This window comes from Astatotilapia calliptera, chromosome 13 (assembly GCF_964374335.1).
Source record: "Astatotilapia calliptera chromosome 13, fAstCal68.1, whole genome shotgun sequence".
Lineage (NCBI taxonomy): Eukaryota > Metazoa > Chordata > Actinopteri > Cichliformes > Cichlidae > Astatotilapia > Astatotilapia calliptera.
In genome coordinates, this window is record NC_137434.1 from 13,227,424 (window position 1) to 13,239,805 (window position 12,382).

A 12,382-nucleotide genomic window follows, 5' to 3' on the forward strand; every position below is an offset into this window, starting at 1 on the left:
TCGAAAAATTTTATGCAATGATGCACTGAATTTGTGCTGACAAGCAGAGAATAAGATTACTCAGGAACTCAATCAGACCAGGCATTTTCTTAGAAGGTGCTGATTAAATAAGTGGTCATGTTTCGTTTGACAGCTGCAGGATTGCCAGGACAGCTGTTGTCCATCAGCACGTGATGACCATGGCCACTTTGCCAAACAATTAGTTTAGTATACTGTATAGATCCACTATATTGGTTAAAGTACTTTTAAAGCCATAACCTTTCAGTCACCACTTGTATTTTGATATGTATGCAATGTTCCAGTTGAAGGGTGTACACACCAGCATTAAGCATGATTCAAAATCGATGACATGCCAATTCTAAAAATAGAGAACAGATGGTGATCTGCTTCTCTTTCCATAATTTAATCCGTCTGAATATATGTGAAGAAATACATAAACAATGTATTTACATGAAGTAATATTAAGAAAAAGCCAGCTCTTATCTGATATGCTCTGGGGCAGTTAAATATTCTGAAATTCATTGGCAGAATATAATGAGCTAGGATTACCCTGCTGATTACCTTGATGATTACACCGAATACCCAAGTGGATTCAATAACTGTATTGGCTCTCACTCAAGAGGATCATACCCTCTGGTGTAGTGATCTGCAAAATGCCAGATAGTTATCACTTACACAACATAGAGTGTGTATGTGTGTAACTCATCTTCCCTTCTTCAGTCAAAACATTCGCTTTCACGCTCTGGCCTAGAAAACCAGATGAGTGCTTACTGTGAACTGCTAAAGTGTTTTTTAAAGTGCAGTAGTGACAATTTGTGTAAGCACTGTTGCAGCGCAGAAATGTTAAGATGTAGAAATGTTGCCCTAGAAATCAGAACAGGTAATTCCCAGTTATCTCGCTGTTCATCTAAATAACTTGTATGTGCTACAGTATTGTTTGGCCTGTTTGTGCTGTTGAAATTCAAATTATGTTTCTATGAGGTATTTTCTACGAAAGAGGATTAGGGCCACCGAAAAAAAAAGTGGGCAAGTCTTTTTTTTTTCTTCTTTTACAGAATTCTGAGAAAAAAGTCAGAATTAGGAGAAAAAAGTCAGAATTCTGACTTTAATCTCAAAATTCTGGGGAAAAAAGTCAGGATTCTGAGAAAAAAGTCAGAATTCTGAGAAAAAATCATTCAGAGGAAAAAGTCAGAATTCCGAGAAAAAAGTCAGTCTGGAAAAGAAGAAAATAAAAACGTGACCACTTTTTTTTCCCAGTGGCCCTAATCCTCTTTAATAATTTTCAGTGCATAAATACAAAAATTGGTTTTGTTGCTAGGTTGCTGCTATAGGCAACACTATATAGTTTTAGTGTATGATTTTAAAAATAGCTTTTGTGGATATAAATAAGACTTTATTGTCATAAATTTAAATTGATAAAACACTTTTATATGGTGAAGATGCACCTGTAACCATTGCTGATATAGATAAGAACCTTCATGGGCCTAAAATGTACCTGCATGTCAAGTTTGGCTGCTAAACTCCTGATCTTGTAGGAGTTGATGAAAAATGAAGCAAACACAGACAGAAAGTTTGTGTATTATAAAAGAAAAGACGTTTTTTTGTGACGAAAAAGTTCAATATTTAAGAAATAACTCTTCGAAATCTTTCCAAAATCTGAAGAGCAAAACCTATGGACTGTCCCATCTTGTTGCCTCTGTTCTGTCATATGGCCTTTTTATTGAGGGCTACATGAGCAAATGTCATAGTCAGCTGACAATGTCGTCATCCTGAAAAAAAGAGATAATTAAGTAATCCCATTGAATATGAGAGAAGAGCAATGAAAGTAAGCATGCCATTAAACTGAATCAACAGTTTTCTGGCACAGTCTTAGCACCAACTCAACATTATAAGTTCCATAAAGTTCTGGTACTGGGTATATCAGATTTCTTTATGGTCGGTGAATATGCCCTACTTTTAGCCCAACTTAATGACATTAGCATGTGAATGTCAAAGACATGCTCTCACCAGATGCTGTCAAAGGACTGGCCTGCCAGTATGCCAGCCCATATAGAGGCACTAGCTTAGTTACCTGTTAGTGGCATTGCAAAGACATTACATGCCTTTGCAAACCAAATGAAACAGCACAGAAGTTGCATGAGGGAAACATTTTTCATAAACGAAGTCTCTTTCCTGTGTTTTCCTTGAGTCATGCTCAACTCCCTGTGCTCAGCTGGTTCAGTTGTTTGTAAAGCAGTCCATGGAGTGCCGTTCTCCTTCTGTTCCATATATTTTGCACCTTCAGCTCAACGCTTCAGCATCGTAATGTGTGCACTGTGAAATAGCATGCATAGCAAAGATATCCCAGTTCCCAAACATTTATTTTAAGTTTACTAGACCCAGTAAAACCTTTTAGATAGCCTTATAACATACAAACTAATATAAAGGATCACTGGTCACGCATCAAGTCTGTCCGTCACATAAAGTTGTTTGAATTTATTAACATCAGTGATTTCTTACCACTGTGTGCTTCTTCTCACCAGGTGTGTACGGCGTTATGAGAACCATGTAAATCGCTGCCAGCCCTGCTCTTCAGCCGTTTCGCCATGTGGACGCTTCATTGCCACAGGCTCTGAGGATAACTGTGTAAGCAGTCTCACTGGGTCCATCAAAGCCACCTGTATACATTGCAAACAGATAAAAAAAAATCATCATAGGGATTAAAACATTATAAAGTGAAACAGAAAAGTTTTGACCTTTTGCAATATCTAGGCTGTTCTTCATCTTGTTTTTTCCTATAAAAGTTCAATTCAGGTTTATTTATATTGCACCAACAACAGTTGCCTCAAGGTGCTTTATAATGTAAGGTAAAGATTGTACAATAACTGAAAACCCCACAAGTCAAACAACCCACTACAAGCATCCATTTGGCAACAGTGGGAAGGAAAAGCTCCCTTTTAACAGGAAGAAATGTCTGGCAGAACCAGGCTCAGGGATGGGCAGCCTGGTTGAGAGTGAGGTCAAAGTATCAGACGGTTTGTTTGATTTATTTATTGATTGATAAAGTCTACATAGGTTATGCAGAACTAACGTAAAAAGCACTTAAAAGCAGAGTTGGCTTTCTGATGTCATCGGACACACTGATCAAGTGCATCTCATGTCCTTAAGAAACAGGAATAATCCAGCAAAGACCTGACACAGCACCTGAGAGATGGCCAAGTATTTTAGACATAATATAGACATAAAATAGATATACATGTCCTGGTTGTAAAACATTTATGTTACATGATCCTGCTTGGCGAAATGCCCATGGCACAGGTATTCAGAATGGCTTTTGGAGGAGTTGGTAGAAATGGAAATTTAAATTGTACCATTACAGGACACTACAGGTAAGATCACTCAAACTGGTGTTAAGAAGGAAAGCAAACCAAACACGTGACTTGTGCACTGTAGAACCAAGTGGTTCAGTTCGGGACAAAGAAAAAAAGCTATGGCCTTGGTTTGGCAAAATGTGATGGCTTCAACAAGACTGATTCTAAATCCACTAATTATATAATACCTCTACTCATCGCAAAATCACTGAGACCTACAAGATTAACTTTAAAAATTAATTCCCAAACCCTAACCTTTTCATATCTCCCAAGATGCCGTATCTCCTCACCGCCTGCTCCCCCGATCCTCCTTCCTATAGATTCACTTTCAGTCTCAGACTTGCTCGCATGGATGCCAGAGCTGTCTCACATGTGGCACCCTAGTTTTAGAGTTCTCTACCTGCTAATGTTTGGCTAATAAATGTTGTCACCCAAGTTAAAACTACAACATAACTGACCTTAGGAAGGTAAAAATAGCAGCAAAAATGATTAATATCTTTATCAGTTTTACCTCCATTTAAGGAAAGGACTGTTTGTGCTTGACTCAGAGATTTTTATTTGGATTCAACCCTTTTTCCAAAGAAGTCAACATTCATGTTGAAGCACAACTGTTTAATTGCTTTTCCAGAGCTTGCCTGACTTTCAAGACGTTTCCAGAAGACAGCCTCCCTTTTCCTTATCCATCTCTCTGTTCTTCTCGTATACGTGCTTGTTGAAAGCAGTGGAATAATATATGCATGCTGCTGATTCTTATTAATTATGGGGACTCAGCACAGCACAGACTTTTGCATCTCTGTTGAGATCGGTCATTTCCAGCGTTTCTTGGAAACCGGGAGAGTATACGGTAGTGAGCTACATCGTATTTATTTGTAGCTGCCTTGAGACTTATATGAGCCAGACACATTTGTACTTGTCTTAATATATCAAAAAGCAATCATGGAAAAAAAAGGAACCTGAATAGTCTAAAAAAGACTCCCTAGATCATATTACACATTTTCCAAAAAACTTAGCCCAAAAGTAACCGAAGTGGAATATCATTTTAGCATGGCTGATATTTAGCTTTTCTATATACAGATGAAATATGTATTATTTCTTATCATGAAACTGTGACTTAATTATCAATTTATTAATCAGAATATATGCTCAGTGATATATTGCAAACCCTCCTGACCCTGGGCTCTGCTCCGTTTCAGTTACTATTGACATAAACTAATACATCATGTGATCCATGTGATATTAAAACATTCCTAAGATAACTTTTTTCTTCCATATACCTAAATCCCTTTCAGGCATCACACACTTCATAAGCCTTAGACAGGAGTCACTCTTTTGACAGGATTCAATTGAAGCAGGGTTTTTTTTTTTCTTTTTTTCGGGGAAACATGATACAAAACAGCTGCAGGAATTTGATGAGTCTTCATCTTGTAGCAGACATCCCCACATCTGTTTTTATCTGTCCTTATGGCACTGAGGTTAATGCATTTTTCTAAAAACTTACTGATTATATTTAGAAAAAGCATCCAATAACAAACTTTCTGTTCTAAGGTCTCAAATGAAACAGATGGAGACATTCAGTACACTAACGATTTTTGGGGTTTTTCTTTTTTAAATCAACGAGAGGAAGTATAAAATCCACAACTCCCACAGGGGTGATTAACAATTCCTAACTACCTCAAAGCAAAATACACTAGTAACACGCAGTATCTGCAAGGCTTTGTTATAACTGGTAATGGCAGCTTGATTTTGAGATGTTCACTATTTTGACATCTGTCTGTGCAACAAACTTCAGTATGAGTATTTATGCTTTAACATTAAAATTTACACTTACACAGTTTTTAAAGCTGAAAATCAGCATCCAACACTCAGGTGTTTAAATTGACCTTCTTCATCACTGTTTACCATTATTTATATCACAGGTTATCCGAGCACTCAGGAATCAGGAAACTACTCAGTAAATATAAGAAGAAGCATAGGACACAAAAAGAATGCAAACCGTGTTTTGATAAATTACAGATTTTGTTAATTACTGAAAAACTGCTAAAATACCCTGTTTATTTACTCTATTGAACTTCAGTTATTTTGAGATTAGTCCAGCACAAAGGATGATTGACTTTGGCGTGACTTTTAGTGTCTGCTACATGTCTGATTTCTGGACAAGCTTTAATCGCTTTAATACTCCTGTTTACAAGAAATTTGGGCTTTGGACATTTACCCCTAGCAATCAATCTTGGCTGGACATTTTACTATATACATGCACTGTATATTAAATGTCATTTGTGTCTGGAAGTACAAAAAAAGATAAACATTTACCCTTGAAGCTGAAATGATACTCAAGTTGATCTGCATTATCATCATGCTCGTCAGAACATAATTGTGTGTTGTAAGTACAATGGTACACACTAAGCTTCTGTGATTCATTGTGTCCTTAATTGCAGGCCTATGTGTATGACATCCGTAGCAGCAACTATCTCCACAGATTACAAAACCACTCAGACACTGTGCTTAATGTGGCCTTCAACCCTGCTACACCACAGGTAAGACTCTGATTACTGTTTGTTTTTGTGTATAGATAAATATGCAATGATGTGCCTCAAAAAAATATCTTTGCTTCATATTCCAATGAAAACTGAATGATCTCCTCTGGGACGACTTATTAAGGTGTCTTTGTCTGTACTCACTGCGTAGTATAGTCAACACAATACTTTAAATGTGACAAATGATTTACTTGATGCCACCTATCAGTTTGTGGATTGAACTGAGTTTAACATTTTAGCAATATTCACCTTTTTTTTGTAGGGAGCTAACCCTAGCTAGGTTAGTGAGCAAGGTAGCCTATGTAACTATGCAGTCTATAGTGCGATATCTACAATACTATACAAAAATCTTGAGGTACTGTTCATTTCTTTACATTATGCTATGAAAATAAGAAATAGGTGCAGCATTTTCTTTTTTGAAACATGTGAATTCATGCAAGCCAAAAGTACAGATTCTATAATTCCAGTGATGAAAGTCAATTTTTGGTATGACAATCATTATTCTTCAACACATCTTGAACTCCTCTTTATGTAGTCTTCAGGAATAGTTCTCCAGGCTTCTTAAAAACATCCAAAGCTCTTCTTCTTTGGATGTTGGCTTCCTTTGATTCCGTAAAGATGGACGCAAACTGCTTCAATAATGTGGAGGTCCAAGCTCTGGGAAAGCCTATTCATGACTGAAAGTGTTCAATTGATGGTAATTCTCTACATCCATAATTCCATCAGTTTTGACAATATCCCTAATGCTACTGGCTGAAATCCAGCACCGAGCCATGACAGAGCCTTCTGTGTCTTACAGATGGCTGTACCTCTCTCTTTACCTCCTTCATACATAGAACAACAAATCATTGGGGTGCCAGTTTAGCTCAGTAAGTTCAGCAAGCCTCCCATATATTATAAGGCTAATGCAGAGGTCTGGTTTCAAATTTGCCCCAAGGCCATTTTATGCATTCTTCCCCTAGTCTTTCACTCAGCTTTCCTGTCTTTTCTGCACTTTCCTATCACAATAAAGGCTAAAAAGCCCCCATAAAAATATTGGATTTATCATTCCACAAGACCTGTTGGCACTGATTTTTAGTCCAGTTCTTTTGTAAGTTGGCATAACTCATCCTTTTCTCCCTGATTCTCTGTGACTGGTAGCAAAGTTTAAAACTGGTTCCAGTTAAATTGTCTGTGATGCATAGATACAGCACTGGTTCATCCCTTGAGTTTGGTATTTCTTTGCTTAAATGATTCATAGGCCTGTGTTAAGTTGCTTAACAAACAAAGAAAAAACATTCCTCTGGTGGTTAGGTTCAAGGGCTTTCAGGACTGAAGATGAATGAAAATGAGCCAACGAAAGACTACACACAGCAGGGAACCAAAACACTGCAGCCATCAGACCTAAATAAGCAAAAGCAAACAAGCTGGTTTCCGAGCTGGTTGATTGCTGTACACAATGTAACACATCAAGACAGATTGCTACAGGATCTTTTGTCATTCGTTTTTTTTATCTTTGCTTCCGGTAGCCACATTTTCATGTCTGATACATCTAAGTGTTCAGTCTGGATTCTAGTACCACACCGGAGACTGGAATTACTATAATGGCACTTCAGCCAGTTTTATTATTGGGGCTTCTCCCATTGAAGCGATCATAAGTCAGCAAAACTCTGAAACTAGAACTTCCTGATCCTGCACTTGTTTGACTAGGATAAAACCTTACAGAATCCAATCCTTAGAGCCAGGGCATAGGTGCATATGCATGCAGGAATCTTCAGATCATAGACACTGTGAGCTCTGTACTCAATAGCGTGAATCGTTTAATGCTAAGTTACATCACCCACGGTCAAAATGCCTCAGTAATGAAAAATCATGTGACCTGTGATATCTTTACTCACCTGTGACTCAAAGCTGCTTTCAATTAAAAAAAATTATTGAAAGGGTTTAGTTTGTGCTGTCATCCATCCATCTTCTTTTGCTAATGGTTAGGCTGGAGCTTATCAAAGCTATCACGAATCGAGATGCAGAGTACACCCTACCCAGGTTGCCAATCTGTTGCAGGGGTTGTTCTGTGATCTATGAATTATTAAAAGTTATCCACAAGGATTTAAAACTGTTTATCTTTGCCTGGCCTGCCATCAATCTAGAAGAAAACAATTCATGGAATGTGGGGAGTTGCACCAAAGAAAACAGAAAAGATATGTGTTTACTTTGAATTGCCATTACAGTGCTGCTTTATACCAACATGCTTTTAGTGACTAACAACATATATAGTGCCTTTTTAATAAAGCAACGCATTCCTTTGAAAATATCCAATGCAAGAATACTTATAAAAAATAAAATCTAAAATATAGATTCTATGTTATAATATCACAGCCTTTGCTGAACATCTTTTAAGATTTGTTGACTGTGTTGTCAACTCAAGGCACATGTTTTAAATCTGCATGTCCATTTTTGTAACTCAATTCAGCGAAACTTTGGAGCACAATGATACATTCAGATTTCCCAGCTTGAAAGTGGAAAGCTTGGTTCATAGCCATTATCTGGCTGAAGTACAGTGATCTGCAGAGTTTGAAGACACACTTCATCAGTCAGGGCGTGCTTGCTCAACATTAGTACTTCTGTACATTGTGTTTTACTTGATGGGACAAATCAGAAATTCAGAAACAAGACATGTTGAATCAATAGACTTTATCTTACTTTCCACCACACGTGTCGGGTTGTAGATTGAAATAGTGATATATATCTTATCAGAAAGTAAATATATATAATGTAATAATGATGAACATATACTCTAGTAGTATTTACATTCTCACATTCATGTAACAGGCCTTTGCATACAGAATACATTATAAAAAATGAGGGTTTTGCTGTAAAAACCAGTACAGCCTTGCCACAAACTAGGTCAAACTAGGCTGAAAGTTGATATAAGAATTATGTTGATGTTAAGACGTACAGGCATCTAAATGTTTAGTTAGGTAATTTATCTGAGTCTTGTGGATTAGTCAAGTCATTTTTGCCTGTTTTGTTGAATTTTAGTGGACGTCACAAGTTTAGCTTACTGGTAAATTGTCCTCTGCATTTTGTCAACCAATTATCTGATTGCGGTTAGTACACAGCTGGGCACAGTTGCATGCATCCACCACAGATCGCTGTTCCCAAAATGATTTCAGGGTGGTTTGACAAAACCCGTTTAGGGAGGCAGTTTTGCTCAGTTGTCATTGGAGATGGGTCTGATGACATAAAAGCTCAGTAAATGTTATGATTCCATCCATAGCACTGGTATGACTTTATTTACTGGTTCTCTAATTTTTCCTCAGTTTCTCCAAAAGTTCAGTAACTCCCTTTGTCCATAATTTTGCCAGATGTGATCATTAGCAAATCTTGTTTGCTTACTTGTGAAGCAGATAGTTTCTTTTAACCCTGCAGAAGTGCCTGTTCACCTGGTGCTAACTTATACTTTGCTCAGATTACCTATCTGTGGTTTAATTTTTGTGAGCCAAAAGCAATAAGTCAAAAGTCATTTTAAGTTCAAGAAGTCCTGAGAAATGGCCGGTTAGTTCTAAAGTTAACCATGTGATATATTGGAAATATGCTATGCTCATGCTTTCTCCTAAGACAAAGTGCTGGCAAAAAATGTCCCTAACCTGTGTTCATCTTGCTGTTGATCTATCTACATTTGAGGGCCAGATGTTCTCCATATTTACAGCTGTGAGAAACCTCTGATGGGAGACACAGACAGATAAGGCAATGCATATTTTCCACTCATTTATCACTCATGTTTTCCACCTGAATACTTAAAAGAGAATCAAGCAGACAGATCCACCTCAGGGTTTATTCCCTTAGGTTTATTCCTGTACTTTAGTCTGTAATTAGGGATTTTAGCTTTTATTGTCACTTCACAATGCTGTCTTGTAAAATCGTGTGGGAGTTGCATTGTATGCAGCTGTAAATTTGTTTGCAATTTGTTTGCTTTCTCGTGTTGAACCTTAATGTGCTACTGTGTTAATTAGAGCAGAAGGATTTTCACATGCAACAGGGGTGTTCTTGTCATTCCTTGCATATAATACAAAATAGGATGTTCTTTTTTTCTTTTTTGAGATTACAATTTAGTAGTGCCTTTAAACAAGGCAGTCATGCTACTGTATCCACAGGTACTTTTTCCATTGAATTTGGAATTTTGGATTCATGTGTAAAGAAAAATGTTTTAGCCAGAAGTGAAGAAACGGGTTACTGGGTCAGATGAGGGGCACAGATTTCATGGCGCTGCACACTGTTTGGATTACTCATATTTCTGTTCTGTGTCATCCTGACCTGCTGATAGCTTGACTATCAGCAGGTCAGGACTGCTGATAGCTTGACTATCAGCAGTTCACTTCAAAAGAGGGTTCATTATTGGTGTGGAGCTGTTCTCATCGAGACGACCCCTCCTAACTACAGTTTTATCAGTGAGGCCAGGGTGAGCAGGAGAGGAGGAGGGGTCGCTGTCTTATTTAATGAATCATTTCAATGTAAGCAGCTATCTCCTGGAAGTTTTCAGTCTTTTGAATATGTGGCTTTACAGCTGAAGGCCCCATCCAAAGTTGTGTTTCTTAATGTTTACAGGCCTCCCAAATACTGCACAGACTTTTTTAATGACCTCAGTGAACTGCTGTCTGTGATCTGTGTAATTATTGTTGGGGATTTTAACATCCATGTGGACAACCCTCAGGACAAAGGGACTAAAGACCTGAGTAACACTCTGGGCAACTTTGGGCTGACTCAGCATGTAACAGAGGCCACACATAATAGAGGACACACTCTCGACCTACTGATCTCCAAGAGCCTGAGCATTTCAAACATTACTGTGTCTGATGTGGGCTTATCTGATCTTTACTGTGTTTTCTTTGAAAGTAAAATCTCAGCCCACACAAATATATCAACAGCAGTGATCACAAAACGGTGTATAACTGAAGACAGTAGTGAGATCTTTAACCAGGTCTTCCCATTAACACCTGACCTGTCCAAAGGTTCAGTCAATGAGCTCGTCAATAGCTTTAATGCAAAAATGTTAAATGTAATGGACACTATTGCCCCCATTAAGGTGAAGGTTATCTCTGGAAGGAAAAAGTCTCCATGGAGAAACTCCACACTAGTGAAAAATGAAAAAAGAGAGTGTAGGAAAGCTGAGCGCAGATGGAGAAAAACAAACCTCCAGGTTCATTATGACATCTATAAAGAGAAACTTCACAATTATAATTTACAACTGAGGAGTGCAAGAAGGTCCTACTTCTCTGACATCATCACTAAAAACAGCCATAATGCTCGGGTCTTATTTTCTACAGTTGACAGGCTAACAAACCCTCCTGTGCCAGTGGCAGCTGAACTTCATTCAACCATGGCCTGCAATGACTTTGCCAAATTCTTCACAGACAAAATCCAAAAGATTAGACAAGCAGTTGGAACATCAACAGCAGATCCAGGATATGTACTGTGTCCACCGAAAAGCTGTTTAAACACCATCAAACAGTTTCACCCTATTAACAGCAAAGACCTGGAGGACATCTTAGGTCAACTGAACTCCTCCTCCTGCTGTTTAGATGTCCTGCCAACAAGTTTTTTCAAAAAGGTCTCAAAGACTTTAGAGTCAGACCTGTTACAGATCGTCAACTTTTCCTTAATGTCAGGTGTGTTTCCAGAACCACTAAAAAATGCTGTAATCAAATCTATACTGAAAAAGGACAATCTTGACAAGACACAAATGAACAACTACAGGCCGATCTCAAATCTCCCATTTTTAAGTAAGATCATTGAAAAAGCAGTTTCTCAACAGCTCAATTACTTCTTAACACAGAATAACTGCTACGATGCCTTCCAGTCAGGTTTTAGACAGAACCACAGCACTGAAACCGCTCTGACAAAAGTGTTTAATGACATATGTCTGAATATAGACAGTGGAAAAATGTCAGTCCTAGATCTCAGTGCAGCATTTGATACAGTTGACCACAACATATTACTCAAACGACTGGAGAACTGGGCAGGTCTTTCAGGAACTGTACTAAACTGGTTCAAAACATACTTAGAAAACAGGAAATACTTTGTATCAATAGGTAACTTCACATCTGAGCAGACAAGTATCACATGTGGAGTTCCCCAAGGTTCCATCTTGGGACCCCCTCTGTTTAACATTTACATGCTCCCACTGGCACAGATTATAAAGAACAACAAAATAAACTACCACAGCTATGCAGATGACACACAAATATATATCACAATGTCACCAGGAGACCGAGGCCCTGTACAGGCTCTTGGTAAATGCATTGAGGAAATCAATGACTGGTTGTGCCACAATTTTCTCCAACTAAACAAAAACAAAACTGAAGTAATAGTCTTTGGCGCCAAAGAAAAACGATTACAGGTCACCAGAGAACTTCAATCTATACATCTAAAAACCACAAACCAGGCGAGAAATTTGGGTGTAGTGATGGATGCAGACCTAAACTTAGAAAAACACATTAAGACAATAACAAAATCAGCTTA

General features: G+C 38.0%; 1 protein-coding gene across 1 annotated transcript in view; it reads left to right on the top strand.

Annotated features, from left to right (window-relative positions):
* The window catches only part of wdr27 (WD repeat domain 27), a 53,142-nt gene that overhangs the window by 26,070 nt on the left and 14,690 nt on the right, over positions 1 to 12,382 (top strand). The window contains exons 22-23 of the mRNA XM_026191025.2: positions 2,523 to 2,625; positions 5,786 to 5,884. Of these exons, the coding sequence (XP_026046810.2) occupies positions 2,523 to 2,625; positions 5,786 to 5,884 (202 nt within the window). The remainder of the gene's footprint in view (positions 1 to 2,522; positions 2,626 to 5,785; positions 5,885 to 12,382) is intronic.